The 20,374-nt window shown below is 37.0% G+C and overlaps 1 protein-coding gene across 6 annotated transcripts in view; it reads right to left on the bottom strand.

Moving 5' to 3' along the window:
* Positions 1–149: 149 nt before the first annotated feature.
* Positions 150–20,374, bottom strand: part of LOC127622012 (TNF receptor-associated factor 2-like) — a 43,664-nt gene continuing 23,439 nt past the window's right edge. For 2 of the 6 annotated variants that reach the window (XM_052095898.1, XM_052095909.1), the window contains exons 2-12: positions 19,729–19,818; positions 18,800–19,020; positions 16,946–17,024; positions 16,598–16,696; positions 12,199–12,360; positions 11,612–11,686; positions 11,113–11,187; positions 6,958–7,311; positions 4,204–4,381; positions 1,490–1,638; positions 189–1,303 (exon numbers count right to left, since the gene is read on the bottom strand). In XM_052095898.1, the coding sequence (XP_051951858.1) occupies positions 1,085–1,303; positions 1,490–1,638; positions 4,204–4,381; positions 6,958–7,311; positions 11,113–11,187; positions 11,612–11,686; positions 12,199–12,360; positions 16,598–16,696; positions 16,946–17,024; positions 18,800–19,020; positions 19,729–19,779 (1,662 nt within the window). In that variant the 5' untranslated portion in view covers positions 19,780–19,818 and the 3' untranslated portion in view covers positions 189–1,084. Of the gene's footprint in view, positions 1,304–1,489; positions 1,639–4,203; positions 4,382–6,957; positions 7,312–11,112; positions 11,188–11,611; positions 11,687–12,198; positions 12,361–16,597; positions 16,697–16,945; positions 17,025–18,799; positions 19,021–19,728; positions 19,819–20,374 lie in introns of all 6 variants that reach the window. The other 4 variants (XM_052095888.1, XM_052095879.1, XM_052095870.1 and 1 more) reach the window with 3 other exon arrangements.

The following is a 20,374-nucleotide window of genomic DNA, read 5'->3' as shown; positions in this document are numbered from 1 at the left end:
GTAGTTTTTCCGTTCTATGTAGCAGGACTGAAAAAGTTCCAACAGGTTTGCTGACACTTTCACTAAATAAAGAAATGTAAAAATGCATTCATAAATACAGTTGATTATGTAACATTTTTATTAATAATAAAATATGGATTGAACACACAGAAAACCTGCACTTCAATTACAAACAACAGTTTCTTTTTTACACTATATATGTTGTATGCACATAATATGAAGTTAATATGCTTGATTATTTGCTATTATAGTTACTTCTACCCCTGAAAGATAAAAGGAAAATGTAAATATCTATAGAAATGTCACTTTATTGATTGATTATAGCTAGTGAATAGCTAAATAAATGATAAACTAAATAAATGCAAAATTAATATATGTATAGATCTAAAAGTAACATTAAAAGTTGCATTAAAATATGTATAGAGCTAAAAGGAACATAAAAAGTCCCAACTGCATAACTAAGTGAATGTCTAAAATAATAAATGATGGAAAGGTTATTCATCTGCCCCATGCCATGCTTTGTTACAATGGCATGCCAGTCTCTTTTATAAGGGTTTGAAGCAGATTAAACATCTACAACATTTCATCTTTGAAGCCATTTAATTCCCAAGCCCAAATAAAAAGAACCTGTCACAGACTCAGGTGATGCTCAGAACTGGGGTGTTCCTGCTGTGAATTAAAGCACTAGCTGGTCATGATGTGTGGAAATCCATCCTATTCTGCTTAAACATAACTCAAGAAATGTATCAATTAATGCCACATAAATGCTCATGCTGCACACAAGACATTAAAATATTGTATAATATATATATATATATATATAGATAGATAGATATATGCATAGTTATGTATTATTAAAGAGTTATTGTTAAAAGGTATTATGTGTATTAGAAATATGAATTATAATGAACATATTTGGCATTATTATTATTATTATTATTATGTGTCATATAAAAATAGTTCAACAATGCCTGCGTACTTTATAAATAATAAATATTGTATTCATATCCTTTTACATTTATTATTAATAATATATGCTATTTAATATTTGTAAAACATTAGGCTTCCGCAGCTGTGTTATGTTTTATAATCCAGTGAGATCCACTATGGCTTTAATAAATATAGTATCATCTCTCAGGTAGGAGCTTTTGCCTGCCAGCTTGGCAAGTGGGCAGAAGAGCGGGCAGCCGCTGGCAATATTCATCTCACTGATGGGTCTCTGGAAGGAGGTGGAGCTCACATCAGGTCTGAAGGCATCAATGATGTGCTCTCTGTTGTTCTGATCCAAAAGCATCAATGTCACCTGGACAGAAATGACAATGATGAGAGAGCAGGAATTAAAACCCAATTCATAAGACCTGGTTACATCAGGTGACCGAAAACAGAATATCAATAAATAAAAGAGATATATATATATATATCAAGAGAGGCTAAGTTTCTTTGGATTTACTATGTGTTTGAGTAAAATTAACTGTATCATATGACTTACCTTCTGGCTGAAGGGCCATTTCAACAGCGCATCATATTTGCCCCTCATGACCACAAAGAACAGCGAGAGGTGTGTGCCCCTGCCTGTGCCGTCACCATTCAGATAGAGTCTCAGACACATCTTATAACCATATTTACTGGAGAAGAATGCTGCAGAACAGAAGTGGTATGCTGTATGTCAGATTTACTGTAGGAAAATGTGTCACTAAGGGGGCTTTCACACTTGGTTCGATTGCCTGTTCCGAACCCGAGTTCGATTGCTCCCCCCTGCCCCCGATGGACTGTGTTCACATTATATATTTGTATCCGAACGCGATGCACGCTTGCGTCATCAAGCTGCAGCTGGTGCGTAATCGTGTTGCTTGATAACCGCGAAATGAAAAGGCGTCAAAATTCAATGAATAGACTTGCTCGGTTCACATTTGTTCTTCTTTTTTTAACCTTTGGTTTTGTTTTCAACATCAAGATACAGAAACACACTTGCGTCTGTCTGCCGCAAAAATACTGAAATCGTTCAAAGACAGCGGGCTGTCCGCCGAAGACAATTTTTGCGAAGGCAAGCAGAAATCATCTCTCTGCTTGCAGTGCGTGTGCATCAATCCCGCTTTTCGTCAAGGTAAGTGTATACACACACACACACGCACGAAAGTAAACCCTTTCCGCTCATTTTGAAAGTGACGCGTGTGAGACTGACGACCACATTATACGTCATCAATAGCGGTTCACTTCCGCGGTTTGGTTCGATTGCGTTCATATCAGCAGCGAACCGTACTGGAGTTCACATGAACCGTACCCCAGACTACCTTTTTAAGCGGACCCGAGTACGGTTCGCGGGTGCGCACCCGAGTTCGGAAGACAGCGTTCACATCATCCAAACGAACCGAACTCTGACGTCATTCGAACCGGGGTGCGCACCAAAAGTGCTAGTGTGAAAGCCCCCTAAGACCACAGCACTCGATTTGACATTATGAAAGTAAAACTCTGCAGTCCTGGAAATTGGGGGAAATAACAAAAAGTGAAAATGAATGCGTACTAAAGCATGATGAGGTCTGCATTGTGGCCAAGATGTGAACAATCATCAAGTAACCCTGGACATTTTCCAGATTAGTATGTGTGATGTAAGTAACACAATGGGTGAAGACCCTCAGAATGAAACTACACAACACCGTTCATACATTTAATTCGCAAATCATAACTAGATTTGTGGTGCTTGCCAGTGCAAAGCAATGCCACAATGATTCATTTTGATGAGCAAAATGATTTTCACAATTGCTCACTACATTGACCAAGTATACATGCACTTAAAAAACCTATTTATTCCAGGGGTTTTGCAGAAAGTGGCGTTCTGAAACATAATGTAAATTGCCTTATGCCGTTTAAAGGATTAAGAGAAAGCAGTTTAACACACCCAGGTTTCTGCCAGAGAACGTGGCTTAATGCGGTCATATAAATACGTAAGCGGCATTCCAACAGGTTTTTGAGTAGTGCACATGGGCATGAACAGACCGGATAACAAACGTCATAGGATGGAGCCCAACAACAAGTTAACAAAGTGGAAAAAATGTAAAAACTTTTGAGTACAGTGGGAAAAGTAGATACACTAAACTATACCCATTTGCGCTCATACACTGGGGGAATCCCAGAGTTTTATGTAAGAGGCAAACCCCACTATTGCAGTGCAATTACGCTGCAGGTCTCGACAGAAAGTTAAGGTTACAAACACACAAACAACACAAGTGTTGCTGTGGACAAAGCTGCTTACTGACCAAGCCGCACGTATACGGGAGTAAAGAGTACGCCGCTTAGAAAGTGCATGTAAAACGAAACACTGCTTTCTCACAATAAGCCGCTATCTGGTGTCCATGTAAACATTGCCACTGTTGTTGGTGGTTGTCAGGGTGTTGCTTTGCTATTGTTAAGGTGTTCCAAATGATTCTTGGCATGCTCCCATCTACATTTATTTACATTTACATTTATGCATTTGGCAGATGCTTTTATCCAAAGCGACTTACAGAGCCCTTATTACAGGGACAATCCCCCTGGAGCAACCTGGAGTTAAGTGCCTTGCTCAAGGACACAATGGTGGTGGCTGTGGGGATCGAACCAGCCACCTTCTGATTACCAGATTACCAGTTATGTGCTTTAGACCACTACACCACTACCACTCAGCCATCTAGTTGCCGGGGTGTTCTGGATGGTTGCTAGAAGCATGGTATGTGCCATCAGTCTGCGTTATTTCAGTCTCAAAATCATGTTTAATAGCATAATTTCTGGTTTAGATACAACTGTACCTATGGCTCAGCAGAGAAAATCCACCAATCAGAGAATTGCGGCTAACAAAGCTTGCCAAACAAGCTCTGCAGCAACCACTGTCAATTACGCAATCAAGTCGGTCTCCCTACTACTACTCGTATATTTGCAAATATCTGAATAGTTCAAATAAGCTTAAGATATATACTTATCAACTAATTTAATCAATAGTTTTATATTTTACATTGTTTTTTTTCATCCAATTACGTCAAACACAATGCTTCATGGGACTGTTGTTCATGCCCTCATGTTTGGTTAATGTCTTAGAACTCTTTTATTGAGGATTTTCTTAAATTCCTTTGGTAAAAAAATGAATAGGAATAATAGGAACACACTGTTGTGCTCTTTATTAATAGTAATTATGAAATTCAATCATTGATGGACTTAATCTGAAATAAATCTTACCAGGCGAGAACATAGCTGGAGCTCGGCCGCCCACTGCATCTTGTCTGCGGCGAGAGAAGTCTGCTATTTTCCATATGAAAACTCCATCGTAAGTGCAAAACTGCAGCTCCTGCAAAGACTGCTCGGACTCTGCTAACTGCAGATCTCGCATGGTTAAAGTCCGTTCCAGCTGTCGCACCTTAAAGAGTCACCACACAAAAACAACAATAGGGTTGAGTCATATTTGATCATCTTTATTCTACAACACTTTGATTATATATCCTATATACTGTATAGTGTTTTTATATATACTAATATGCAGAGAAAAAATAGTTCCCATAGCTCATATGGCATTAAGTCAGCATCTTAAAGATGATTTTTACAACACTTAAATGAAGATACAGCTAAAGGAAACATCTGTTCTTATAAAATACAGTGATTTAACTGTTGCAACACATTTAATCGTGTGAGATTTTAACTGGTCCAATTGTGGAATATAGTCATTAGTCTTTCTAAGTGTTGTGTACAATGTTGTAGGCGTCCCCAATTTACTGGCAACACTGACCACATTTAAATGTACTTAAGAAAAAGTTTTTTTTTTTTCAGGGTTTTTGCAGAAAGTGCCGTTCTGAAACGTCATGTAAACGAGAATACAAATTTCCTTACGCCATTTACGGGATTAAGAGAAAGCGTTTAACACACCCAGGTTTCTCCCAGAAAAGCGGCTTTTGTGATCACGGATACGCATAGAAGTTTTTGAAGTGTGCGCATGTGCGTGAACAGACCAGATAGCAAACGTCATAGGATGGAGCCCAACAGCACGTCAACAAAACATTTCTGGGAGTAATGTGAAGATGACATACACTATAAACTATACCCATTTATACACACCAATGTAAAATATCGACTGTCCCTCAAGTAGGTTGGGGGAATCCTGGAGTTTTACATAAGAGGGAATCCCCAGTATTGCAGTGTATTTTCCACTGCGTATCGCGATGGGAAGTTAAGGAAACAAACACAGCAACAACTCTGAAATATCTGGAAATAAAGTGAAGCAATGAAGAATAAAATAGTGAAGTCTTTCTTGGAAACCATATTTGTTATTTACACAAGCATTGCGGGGACATTACGTTGCTGTGGAGAAAGCTGCTTACAGACCGAGTTGCATACAGTAGTAAAGAGTACTCCGCTTATACAATGCATGTAAAAGGGAAAGGCACTTTCTGGCAAAAAGCCACTTTCTGTTATCCATGTAAAATTAGTCACAGGTATTTGGTGTTCATTGGTGCCTGTGTGAAAGTAGCAACTGACAGAAAGTTCAGGAAACAAGTTGTATGGGGACCCCCATTAGACCCCACATGAATGAAGGATCTTGGCAGAGACAGCAGTGGCTCTTCTGTCAATCATTATCTTGCAGGAGCAGGAAAAAAAACGTGGTAAAATCACTAACGCACCACCTTTTTTGGCTTTTTGCTTTAGTCAAATAGCTGTACTTATGAAATTTTGGAAAAACTGACTTTAAAAGCTACTGAATAAAGTAAAATGTTCCAACGGCCTGTCATAAAAACAATATTATAAAACGGATACTCTAAAATCCAATTTTAAAATGCAAATAAACTGTGACAATAATATAAATGCACAATTGCTATGTTGTTAAGTAACAATATAGAGCTAACAGTTATGATCATAAAATTACTTGGTGGAAAAATTGCTACTTAATCTGTAGGGCTGTCAATCAATTAAAATTGTTAATTTTATTAAATTAAATGAAACGGTATTCTGATTAATCAAATTAATCGTAATTAATGATAAATATCAATACTTGCTGGAAAAAGCCCCTAAATTATGATAATACAAAAAACATTATAATATTGTGGCAGATGGAAATATTGAATAGAAATTACCCCCAAAAATTTTTTTTTAATTTGTAGCCAATATATAATGTTTTTTATTTAACATAAGCCCATCATTAGCTTACAGGCCACAGCGATCAATTTTGGAGGTGAGTTTGCCAATCTGTCCAGGAATGGGTTCTTGCTTGTCATCAGCGTTATTTTTAGTGTTAGTTAAGTTACTCAAAAAGTAATCCACTACAAATTACTTCTCCACAAAATTTATATCGGATTGCACTACTCATTACTTCATGGAAAAAAGTGATCACATAACTAATAACTTTACTTTTAAGTTTTTTTTGCTCAGCAAATTCAAAATAATGTAAATTAACTTAACTGAAAGTCAGTAACTGTAATCTGATTACACAAATTTAAAATGTAATGTTACACTACTTTTGACTTAACTTTTGACTTTTATATTACAGCTTGAACTGCTTCGATAGTAGAAAAAAATCCTGATTTTGGAATTTACGTATAGGTTGGGGGAGGGGCATGATTAATTGTATAAATTTTTTAATTGCGATATTTTCTTTTATAATTAATCGCAACAAATTTATGTTAAATTGACAGCCCTATTCGTTTATATTTTACCACCATTAAGGGGCTTTTAGGCACTCAACTTCCTGTCATGCCGAAAAACACACCTTAACAGAGGTAAAATCAATAACGCACCGTATGGAGTGGCTTATAGCTTTACCGTTCAGTACATCATCTGGATTCGTTACCTGCAATGTGACAGCCTCGGATCATGCTCGGATGCATAGCAGAGCATCAAACCTCTCTGCTGCCCGAAAGAAAAAACAATCCTATAAATCCAATCTAGGGAGTGAGCTATTTAACTATTGAAGTGCACTGTTTCCTGCCTGGTAGGCATAGTTTGTACCTTGTTTGATAAGTTCTCTATCTTCTCCTGGTCCAGGCGATGTTGTCGAGACAATGCCTCCAAGGTGAGAGCTGAACGCTCCACCTCTCGATTCAACACACAAACTATATTCTCCAATGCTGTGACTTTCTGCTGAACACCAGGATCGCCTCCTCTTGCTGCATTATGTGCGGCTGCATGAGCCCCTGCAGGTGGAGCGTCTTCAGGTCCACGGTACAGTCCCAGCCCCGAATCTTCCTGCCACTCTCCAGCCCCCTCGGCACGCATGCGCACAGAGGAGAGTGCGCCCAACATGAGACGCAAATGATCCATCACACTGGCCTGTTCATGCTCCTGCTGCTTACCATTGTCAGTCTGTGACGAGAGAGACAGATTAAGCACGCCTAAATGAAAATTCTATCATCATTTGCTCACCCTCATTGTTTCAGTGCATTAATTTATTCAGAGGTGAAATTTCTTGCTTTGCAATTTAATGACAGTGAAAGCTAAAAGTGTCATAAAAGTGGTCCATACAAATCATGCGCTATGTACCAAGTCTTCTGAAACCATACGATAGCTTTGTAAAGAGAGCAAAACGAAACTGAGGTCATTATTCACTGAAGCATTGTCTGATTCATGAACAAAAGCTGCTTTTACATTTATGCATTTGGCAGATGCTTTTTATCCAAAGCGACTTAGTGCATTTATTACAGGGACAATCCCCCCCCGGAGCAACCTGGAGTTAAGTGCCTTGCTCAAGCGACACAATGGTGGTGGCTGTGGAGATCGAACCGGCAACCTTCTGCTTACCAGTTCTGTGCTTTAGCCCACAATACCACCACGCTCTTTTGAGTCAGATCTTCTCAATGAATCAGTTGATCCAGTTCACATAACAAGTCTGAATCTATGAATCAGACTGATTGGTTCTCATATACAACACAGTGATTTAGTGATCCGGTCACCATAGTTAACAGCCTGGAAGTGAACATTATTAGTGAATAACAACTTAAATTTAGGGTTGTTATCAAATGACTTCAGAAGACTTGGAATATACCACACAAGTAATCAACAGACCACTTTTTTTTTCATCTTGGAACTTGGCATCTTTATTCCCCATTCACCCCCCCAAAAAAGACTGACCAGTTTATTGCTAAAATAATTCACCTTTTGTGTTCCACATGAGTGAGAATGAAAATGTAATTTCCGTTTTAGGTTAACGATCCCTTCAATAGCAATGATCCAGTAATTTCCTGATGTAGAACATCAAGTTCTGCTCAACCTGTATTTCCACTTCATCTTTTTTTCTACGCCCTACATTTGACTTAATTGAATCTTCTCTTTATCTTGTTTCACATGGAAATACATTAGATTACGCAAGTAAAATAGGTTGCAATAAAGCATTTCATATACACAAAAGAAAAAAAAAAAAAGCCATTGGGTGCGTTTGCCTTTAAAAACAAGACAGTAAAGAGCAGACCGGAGGGTGGAGAGAGAACGACAATGGAATCGTGACAACCCATTTAAACCTGCGTCCTCATGACCATAATACACCATGTTCCAAATTATTATGCACATGCCATTTTTTATTGTTTTTCCGAAACAGTCAGTATGATTAAGGATTTTATTTTATCCTCAACAATTATTTTACAATGTGGATGTTATTACATGTGAATGAACTGATAATGTCAACATCGTTATTGATATTTTGAAAAAAAAAATATATATATATATATATATATTTATATATATATATATATATGTTGTTCCAAATAATTATGCAGAATTCACTTTGAAAACATTCAATGGGTTATAATGAACTGAAATGGACATCTGTCATAGGTGCTGCATGGACAGATCATTTAAAAAAAAAAAAAACACACACTTAAAAAAACGTATTCACAGTTCAAGTTACATATTAATATATGAGCCCTTCTTTGAGAGGACTTCAACAATGCTCTCATCCATTGAACTTGTAAGTCCACGTATAGTTTCTGCCAGTATTTCATTTGAGTAGCCAATATTGCCTCCCAGAACTGTTGTTTGGAGGCATATTGCCGCCCACCCTCATAGATTCCTTTTAAGGATGCTCCACAGGTTCTCAATAGGATTGAGGTCAAGGGATGATGGTGCCACACCATGATTTTTTTCTCTTTTTATGCCCATAGCAGTCAAGGAGTCATTGGTGTTTTTTGCATCATGGGATGGTGCGTTGTCCTGCTTGAAAATCATTTTATTTCGGAAGGCACGATTCTTCTTTTTATACTATATGCAGGTCATTTTGACACTCTCAGGGACCCTAAAGGGACATACCATCTCACTTCCCAATATTCCATCCCAAATCATCACTCCATCAACTGCGGAGATCTCAATCTTGTTGGAACAGGGTGGCCATTCACCAACCATCCAGAACTCTATCCATCTGGACAATCACGTGTAGCACGGCATTCGTCAGTGAATAAACTGTTTGAAAATTAGTCTTCGTGTAATGTTGAGCCCACTGAAAACTTTTCTCTTTGAGAGCTTTGGTTAGGGGTGGCCGAAATGCAGCTTTATGCACAACTGCCAGCCTCTGAAGGATCCTGTATCGAGAGGTTCTTGGGACTCCAAAGACACCAGCAGCTTCAAATACCCATTTTTTTTATAGCTGCCCTTTTAATAACATTAATTTGTCAGACAGAAGCCTTTCGTAATAAGCCTTTATCTGATAAAATTCCTCGGTACTGTGAATCACTCACAAATCTTTTGACAGTTCGATGATCTCTGTTCAGTTTTTGCGAAATATCAGTTGTTTTCATGCCTTTTGCAAGACATTGCACTATTTCAGCTTTTCATCTTCAGAAAGATCTTTCTTCCTCCCCATATTGCATCAGAACATTGACTTGCTTGATAATGTGGAACAAGCTCTTTAGGTTTCCCTTTAACTAAGATCACCTGGCAAACTAATTAACTAACCTGTCTGAGATTGATACCAGTTATCTTAAAACATATGAGAAATTAAACAAACACTTTCTTTAAAAACTAAAACCTGAATGTTTATTTGAATGAAATCATACTGATATGTTACTTGCATAATAATTTGGAACATGGTGTAGTTCTTATGGTGTCATGAGCATGGGCACTAACCCTTTAGAAGGGTGAGCATCTCCTGCAGCTTTTGATTAGCTGTGGCAGTTTTTTGTCTACACACTAGAGGGCATCTTTTAAAAAGAAAGAAAATGTTTGACTTCGTTTGAAGACAGACTCAAGGAAGGAAATGCTTGAATGTTTTAGCACATCTCACCTATAGTGAACAGAGATGTACATTTATGATATTTCATCAATACCTCCCTTTTTTTTTCTTCTTTTTTGTCTGTTATGCATTTCACTCAATGATCAAAAAACATTTGCCTGTACTTTCATGAGTTAAAAAAATTAACTCGCACCTACTGTGAGACTACTGCTAAAGTTAATACCCAAGCTAATGTTGTCACAAAGACTTCGTGACTTCTTACCCACATTGTAGAGTATTTAAATCGTATGGTTTTATTTTAGTCATGTGGAAAAAACTAATCGCAAACGGAATTATTCAAATTCATGTTCTGGTTAGTGACGACAAAATGATGATGATAAAATGGCTTAAAGGCTTATGAAAGTTATGAAGTATAATAAACAAATGTCCTAAATTTTAAATAGAATTATGATAATAATAAATATATATATATATATATATATATATATATATAAATAATTATTAGAAAAAATTATATTTGTAAATATTTTAAATAATATAACAAATTAAATAACTAATTACACACACTCATTAATTAAACTCTGCAAACTGACAGTGTATGTTGCAACTTATATATAACTTATAAACTTTACAAACTCACATTATAACTACTATTTGCAGATGTAACAATCACATTTATGTGTAACGTGCACTTTGTGTACGCTGTTTGGTAACAACACCTCATTAAATCAATAAATGCATCCTTAATGAAACCATACAAAACTTTATAGTTGAGCTATGAAGATAAAAACGAATTTGTTTTAGTTACACAATGATTGTCTATAAATGAAACCTGACTTCAGCGTGACTAATATGTATTTAAATCCGCCCTTTAGGGTTTGGTTACAAAAGGAGTATCGAAAAGTTATTCTTATACAAACTGTATTCAAAGGAAAAGAAATACACACCACAGCCCTGCAGCCAATCTCACTAAACTGACATGCCGACTTGGACTTTGCACACGACTTGCTGTGTTCTTGAAACTGTGAAAAAACAAAAGACATAAAATTCATGATAAAGCCGTTTTAAAAATAATTAGATACGTTGGGCATCATCCTCTTTTAGGGAAACCATATGGTGCAGTTGTTGAAGCACTTGCCAAACTTGTGGTTTTAGCAATCTCGCAGTAAAACATGACTAGCTAGATTCTGTGATTGGCACACGTGCTTTAAAGGCCACCACACATTCAACTGACATACACACTCTGATCCATTATCTCTTTTTGAGGTTCCATGCTCTTTAAGAAGCTGCATTAGAAGGCACTTGTATCTAGGGCGTAGGCAGAACACGAGGTTTTGCAAAAACAACTATAAACTTATGATTAAAGAGTTTCTATATTCATACTGAGATGTGGAAACATGGAACATGTCATGTGGAAAAAATGTACTGTTGAGAATGCAGACGAACCTTCTCACGTGGGATCTTCTTTTTGCCACAGTCTTTGCATTGCATAGGAAATTTCTGACAAATTTCATCGTGGGCCTGTGACACAAAAGTGTGGGAAAGTCAGCTAAGATGATGTGATAGCAACTGCTTTTAGCTAAAGGGCATACAGTAGCTTAACCAAAAATGCAAATTCTGTCATCTCTGTATTCTTTTCTTTCTTTTGTGGAACACAAAAGAAGACATCAGGTAGAATATTCTAGTTTCTTTTTCCATTCAATGAAAGCCGATGGTGATCAGTGGTTCCATTAAAGTAGCCTGAACAGACTGAAAATGAAGTCACTGAACATGTTTGTCTTCATTGGAGGTTCATTGCCACTGTTCACCATCCACTTTCACTGTATGGAAATGAGCAGCCTGGAAACTCGTTAACTGATTGTGTTCCAGAGGAAAGAAAATCATACATGGCTTGAATAAATAATGCTAGAAATTTCAAATTTGGTTGAACTATCCATTTATAGACTAAATGCCATTTCATTATAATTCCTGCCCTATCACATTGTGACAGCTTGAAGTTGTGTACACTGCAAACATGACATTTGTATATTTACCTTAATATCCTTGAAGTTGAACGTGACCTTGCAGTACTTGCAATTGAGGGTTCTGGCCTCACATTCCCGCTCATTATGACGGTCTTTCTCGCTAAGCAAGATAACAGCTTGACATGCTTCACAATTGACACGTTCAAAGTCACAGCGACCTTCATGCTGACCCTGGTGAAAGAATGGGAGAAATTGGTCTGTATATGTCTAGTTGGATTTAATGTTTTCAGATTGCTGTTTAAAGTTGTTTACAACTAACTGTTAACTCTTAAATTGTCTTCATGTGCTTCCATTTACAATTATCTTGAGAATGTGTGTGGCTTTTTATAGTCACAAGTATGCATTTCCTATTACGAACTAAATGGCCATGAGATGTAATAGATTAAAAGTACATCCTGAATTTAAGACATATTCTCTTGTGATTTGAACCAGACACCAACACAATATCTATATTCAGTCCTACTCTAAGGGCTGAAACACAATCTACTCAAGTACGTGAAAGCAGATGCATCTTGCAACGCATGCTCGATTTCACGCGTCATTGCGTTCTGAAATGTGTCAGAGTGCAATTCATAATCCAATGCAAGCACACGATGCATTGTCAGCATAGCCGCAATCATAGTCTAAACTGTCCACTTCTATGGTGAGTTTTCTCTTTCAAGCAAACTACTTCCAAGTCATGGCTGAGCAACAGTTCGAAGAACACAGTTAGGGATAGGCTGAGTAAGTTATTTGAAGTCAATATATTTATAGCAACTTACCGGAATAATAACATGTACAGTTTAATGGCTATTCTAATACTGCACTGCAAAAATAATAAATCTGTATATGCACATACATGTAATGTTTTATTTTTCATTTCTTGTTATTTTGCACTTAATTTATGCAACAAGATACAAACCAAATAAAACCAGAACAACTGGGAAGCAAGCTCAAGTGTTTTTGCTTCACTACCCCTTTATATCTTTAGTTCTCATTTTCAATTATCTCAGTCAAAAGTCCATTTTGTTTTTACTGCATCAACGCATGCAAGAATAGGTGTGTCTGTGCAAATGTCAGTTTGTACAAAGGAAATGCAAACAAGATAATGCTAGGCTTTGAGCAGGTGTGGGAAATATGTTGCCAGTTATATCTGTACTTGCACAATCGATTGACGATAAGATAGTCTGGTTAGAAACTTTTACCAGGTTACCAGTCTACATACCAAAGAAAACCTTTATTCTGCATATCGGTATGCATCTTTAGATGCAACATGCACAACTTTTAAAATCAAAATGAAATGCCATTTAAAACCATTTTACTTCAATTACCTGAGATATTTAAGAATGAAACAGGATACTCAAACTTAAAAGGTCTAAGGCTTGATTTTATCCATCGGGTAGAGCCACAGCATTAAAACCACCTGCCTAATATTGTGTAGGTCCCCCTCGTGCCACCAAAACAGCGCCAACCCGCATCACAGAATAGCATTCTGAGATGCTATTCTTCTCACCACAATTGTACAGCGCGGTTATCTGAGTTACTGTTAGGGTTGCCAACTGTTCCGTATTAGCTGGGACGTCCCTTATATTGGGCCTAATTGATCTGTCCCATACGTGTCCTCCCATGTTCCGTTTATTGACAGCTACGCTGATCTAACCACTGACTGATACAACAGCAACATGGCAAATGGTTTTTTTAACCTTACCAAAGCACTTTACACTGTGTCCCAATCACCCATTCACACTCACATTCATACACTAATGGCGGCAGAGCTGCCATGCAAGACGCTAGCCTGCCATTGGGAGCAACATGGGGTTCAGTGTCTTGCCCAAGGACACTTTGGCATGTACTTCAATCTACCAACTGTAGATTGAAGTACATTTACTCCTTCATGACGCAGTATATTTTATTATTTGAAGAGCCATATGACTACAGCACATAAAATTCTAGCATTTAAAGGAATAGTTAATCCAAAAATGAAAATTTGCTGATAATTTACTCACTATAGGCCATCCAAGATGTATCCGAGTTCCTTTCTTCATCAAAACAGAATTTAAGATTTTTAGGATTTCATTTCAGGCGCTCCTCCTTTAAACAATGCAAGTGAATGTCCTCCATTTTTTGATGCTCCAAAATGCATATTTAGGGTGCATCAAAATAATCCACATGACTCCAGTCGACAAATAAATTTCTTCTGAACCCAAACTATTGATTATTTTTAGAAACAAAACATTACTTATATATTTTTATCTACAAATGTTCACTTCCGTACATCTCTGTGATGCGCACTCATGAGGAATGATGTAAGCTCGTTGGTAAGGTCACGCGGAGGAGTCAGGAAGCACGTCATTGTTTACAAGAGGAGCGCTGAACAAAAGTTGAACTGTCTTTGCTGAAGATTTGTTTTGGATATGTGTATTGTTCAAAATGATCGTTTGGTGTATGTATCCTGGATGCTTCAAAAACCCCAAAGAAAATATTAACTTTTCATCGATTGCATGTACATGATCATGAGTGATTGAAGCTCTGGCTTATCGTGCTGAACCTGGATATCAGTACACCCCTAAATTCTCTCAAACATTGGAGGGTGAACAGTGAATGTTTTACCCCTGAGGATTTCAGACCATCGAAAGAAACAAAGGGTCGATATCTGAATTAATCGGCTGTACCTGTGCTGTTTTTCCAGTAACTCAGGCATGTGTGAAAACTTTGTCATTGTCACACCTCCCTCAGCGCTCCGCTCCTCATCGCCCTAAAGGCTGGTTATTTACTGCAATAATGTTTTTTTAATTATTGTTTGGAAATAATTTTTTATTTTATACTGTTTTGAAATTGTTTTGGTTTGTGAAAAGCACTTGGTCTGTGTTCTTTGTTAAGTTTCTCTTGTAAACAATGACGCGCTTCCTGACTCCTCCTCCATGTGACGCGTGACGAGCTTATGTCATCCCCATCACGGAGATGTACGGAAGCGAAGATTTGTAGTTAAAATGTATATAAGTATAGTTTTGAAATAATCGTTTAGGTTCAGAAGAAATGTATTTGTCAACTGGAGTCATGGAGATTATTTTGATCGTCAAAAAAATGGAGTACATCCACTTGCATTGTTTAGAGGAGGAGACCTGAAATGAAATCCTAAAAATCATAAATTCTGTTCTGATGAATTAAGAAACGCAGATACATCTTGGATGGCCAGAGGGTGAGAACATTATCAGCACATTTTCATTTTTGGGTGAACTAATCATTTAAGCATTAGCTATCCTGGATAGTATCAAGGGGGAATTTGCAAGAGCATTTCAACATGGTGAGTTTATGGGGGAATGTTTCAAATGTCATGCTTCTCTTACAAATGAATCAGCATTGCCTTTAGACAGTGACTAAGTTAATGCCTGACATTGTTCAGTCATAAGTTCACTTATATCATGCTGATACTAGGCCAAATGCTACATCAAAAAAAAAAACCTGAGACAAAGGCAAACTTCTAGAATTTCAGGTTTAAGGAAACAAAACTGAAACTTGGATTTCAAAATGAACACTAGCACAAAGCAAAGCTGCTTAACCCATCATACACACTCATATAATGCTATATGATCAGCAGTATAAATTTCACAGAGATAATAAAGTTAATTTGCATGGCCCAATGAAAATTTGTCTGTTTGCCAAGCAAATAAAGCCTCCCACAGCCTTAGATTAAAAGATATCTTTAACCTATTCCCACTGTTAAGATACAAAAATGTTCTTAAAAGGGACATTTCTTTGTACATACAAAAAACATATAATTAAAAGCTCACTGTGAAGAAAATAAGCTTTGGAAAAGTTCTTGTTTGTCACATGCTTTTCTTTTAGGTGCTTTCCACTGTGGCTGGGACTTTCCACCCAACCCCCATTGCATATGGGCGTATGTTATTTTTAGAAGGGCTGGTCTATGGCAAGCCATTTTAACTTTGATTCATTTCCAGGATATGACTTCTTGATATCAACAATTCAGTTTTCACTAGTTAAAATGATAGTTATTGATTTCAGGAATTCGATATCTACTAGTAACAATGGCAATTTTTGATATCAGAAATTATATGTGAAATTGGAATTTCAAAAAGTAAGAAATCAATTCTTGATATCAACAATTGATTTTGAATAGCAGCCTATGGAAACATTTCACTAGTGAAAATACAATTACAGTTGTTACAGTTGTGAATTACCATTGTTACTAGTAGATATCGAATTCCTGATATCAATAACTATCATTTTAACTAGTGAAAATTTAATTGTTGATATCAAGAATTCATATCCTGGAAATGAATAAAAGTTAAAACGGCTTGCCAACAGATTCATGTTTAGACTTGAATTATGTTCCAAGTCAGTGATCCAAGTAAAAGCAGTTCATTCGTAGCTTGCCACATTTGGAGTTGTTTAATCATGCAGAACATACCTCATACTCTTTTAATGTTCCTGTCCATGTACATCCTTCATTTGGGCACTTAGCGGGCAAGTTATCGATTTCCCGTCGAGCTGCGTTGTCAGGAAATGCCTACATTTTAGTGGGAAGCAAAGACCGTGGAATTTCCTGTTAGTGAATACTTTCTGTAAATCACTTCTTGTTACTGATAAAAATTATACCAGTGTTCATCGGAATAGGTCATAATGGAGTTTTTCATGTGGGGTTAGCTCACTGTGTATTTCTACTCTTGCAGTTTTACTTTTACGAGAATGAGTGGTTGCCAGGAGTAAAAAGAATGACATGCTTTACAAGATATATTACTGAAGGAAAGCAGCTTACCACTGTAATATTGAGCATAGACAGTTCCTCTTCAAATATACCCTCAGCACGGCAGGCTTCACAGGGTGTGGGACCTGAACTAATAGAGAGGAAAGATCTTGTAAACTTTTAGAGTGAAGCATCAAGGCAGCGCATGAAAAAAGGCAAGGTCAGACCAACTGACAAGTGGCCTCTAAACACAGACAATTTTTGGCATCATTGAAGAGATAGCAGAATGTCCCAGCTGCTCTTTTTTATACAATGAAAGTGGATGGGGTCCAGGGCCAGCCTTGGTCACTATTCACTCCCATTGTATGGAGTAAGAATTGAATTTTTGGGTGAACTATCCCTTACAGCTTTCATGTTTGACAGTAGAGCCTTGTAAACTAAAAGACTGAAGTGAAAACAGCTTGTGCAACACAACACACAGAATTTTTAAATTTGTGAGGAAGGAAAAGAGAATATGTGGTATCGCCCATCCCTACCCTCTAGCGGCGGATGACTTTATAGACAGCTGGCATGATTACTTATACGTTAATTAATCGACAATCGATAAGCTTAATCGATCAAATTATTAACAAATATGAATCTATTAATCATTAACATCTCTACTTCAACCCTTTCAGCTTAAGTGTCGACTTGCATGCTCTTTAGGACTCGTACTCTGGTTCTTGTAATCGCAAGTACAACGCTCTATCACGTGCAATTTGATCGCACATAAACAAGCTTGTAAATGTAGTTGTTTATGTAATGCAAAAGTTCAAATGTCCCGCCTTAATTTATGCACTATACTAAAAGTCTTTTGATGTCACAAGATAGCATTATGTGAGGAACAGGGAGAAAATGACATGCTTATGAACTGACAATCATCCATTTTACTATGTTGCACAGCCTCTAGTGTTTATTTCACCAGTAAACTGCTACAATACTTTCAACGAGCCACGTAAAAACCCTTTTGCAAAAATGTAAGTTTTGTAACCAAGGTCAAGATGGCTAGAACTGATGTTGACTACATCTCTCACTTCTCTTTCAGATTAGAAGCATTTCGAAAGAAGAAACAGAAGCGGTCACTGGTTGAGGTTTCTTTTACCAGTTAGCAGGAATTGAGCAAGGGGCGTGAAATTGAAAACAAAACCGCTCTTAAACCGTCTACCTTATCTCTCACCCACGCTACATAGGGCATATCTTTTCAAGAAAGGCCCAGTGTAGCCTTCTTTTCTAGTAAGCTCTTTTAAGTGAAGAGCTGGTTTGCAAAGACGAAAGATGCACGACAATTCTTTGATGTATTTCTCTCTTATCAATAACAGGAGCCCTTTACTTCATTGAAATGCTTCATATAGCAAGGAGGCGTAATTCATAGTCAAAGACGAGTATTTTAAACACTTGACAATTAATATTGGCAATGGTTGTAGTTCTAGCATGTAGGCTACATGTGGGTCATAAGATGATGCCCATTAATGCATAAATATCCATAAACACTGATCATTTTACAATTAATTGTATGATTTATCACACTAAATCAAATAGACAGACCTAGTTGTATCATGTAAATACTTGTCCTGACAGTATAGTCACTATATGTTAACAATAATAATAATAATGACCGTGGCCAAATGACTAACGCCAAAGCAAAGCTCACCCAAAACTGAAAATATCCTAGGATATGTCCAAAGAGGTAAGGGAAGATGATATATATCCAGGTTCAAGGAGAAACCTTTGGGTTAAGAAGCAACTGAGTGGATCAGCATCAAGCAAAAGAAGGTAGATGCTTCCCGTCTAGCTACAGCGCAGTGGTAGGATTAATTGGATGGGGACATTTCCATGGACAGGGTGGAAATGAATGCAGAGTATGGGGCAGTGGGTTTTCCTGGGTACCTGGTGAGTTGTTTGAAACAGAACACACAGAAGCGATGTCCGCACTGAGCTTGAAAAGGTTTCCTGAGAATCTCTTTACACTGCTGGCACTGATATTTCGGTTCCATGGACACTGACAAAACTTCCCGGGATATTCCAGGCAATGTGGAGTCCAAAGAAGAGGGCAAAGATTGACGTGCCATTACCTTCCATTTACCCACAGCTTCGCCAGTGTTGATCATCTATGAAAAAAAAAGTACAGCACAACTTAGCAGACCATTGACAGATCTGCAAGTCAACATGAAACTGCATTGGTGAACCATTTTACTTCTGTAAGACATAATTACGAGTTAAAATTGAATTTGCGGTCAATTGTATAGTACTATTACTACATTCCTAAAACACTGCCATCACCCACATTTTGATGCTTTTCTCCCTCACTTTTTAAAGAAAAATATAAAAAAATGTTTTGCTATTTTTTGTCATAATTCCATTCAATTAATGTTACTCAGCATTAGATATCAGCATTTATTATTGGCAGTATTTTAGAAAGACAACAATAGCTTACAAATGCCTAAATGTAGATTTGGCATAGGCCTAACATTAATCAATATATCAACTGATACATTTTTACATTTCATATATGTACATAATGACTTCTACTAAGTGAATAATGCACAAATGATAGATTATCAACACATCACACTCTTTGGATTTGACAAAAATGCAAAGGGATACAAAGGGTTAACTGAACAGGATATGTGTAATGGATTATGTCAACAGAATGCAATCAACGTCGTGATGAGTGGTTGAACAAACGTCCCAATCACCATTATTTATTAAAATTCTGATTACAACACACACACACACACACACACATTTGAGCTGCTCATGACACCTAACATTTGACAGTTTCACATGATCATTTGTCATAATTTAGTTAATCATACCATATTTAATTGTTTTGACTTTACGAGATGAACACTGAATTCTGCAGACATAAATGTGGTTGAGATGTGGGTACTAGCCTAAATGTCACACTAGAAAAACAAACAAACACAAACAAAATTAGCTCACACTAATGCATTCATAAAAAGAACATGGCATATTTTATAAAATTAACAAAACAATAATAAAAAGTATTGTTTTTAACAACAGGTGATGTAGTTAGATAAAATGAGACAAAAACATTTGATTGTCCAAATAAATATCCCCCATCTCTTTTTCAACTGTTGCTTATTCATTTCATCCGACCAAAAAATGGGCACATTTATACATAACCATTCCAATCTCTATATGGGCTAGCTATATTTCTTCTTATTCATGTTAATAAATCTAAAAAGTTGAATCATTTTCTGTTGTATTAACACGAGTAGGCCTATAGCTAGCTTGCTCGATTAATTGGTTACAGAGGAGTGCAGTTTTTAACAAGCAGCATTAGTTTTGTTCATTAATGTACATAGATTTGACTAACAATTGAATAGTTCATAAAATAGTGTAAATAGTCTGTCTTATAAAAGCTGTAAGGACATTGAACCAGTTTACATCCAGACCAATATGCTGACAACTCCCAAAAATCAGCGTATTTAAAAAATC

The sequence above is a fragment of the Xyrauchen texanus genome, chromosome 3 (genome assembly GCF_025860055.1).
Source record: "Xyrauchen texanus isolate HMW12.3.18 chromosome 3, RBS_HiC_50CHRs, whole genome shotgun sequence".
Lineage (NCBI taxonomy): Eukaryota > Metazoa > Chordata > Actinopteri > Cypriniformes > Catostomidae > Xyrauchen > Xyrauchen texanus.
Note: the sequence above shows the minus strand (reverse complement) of the source record. Positions and strands in the feature narration are given on the sequence as shown.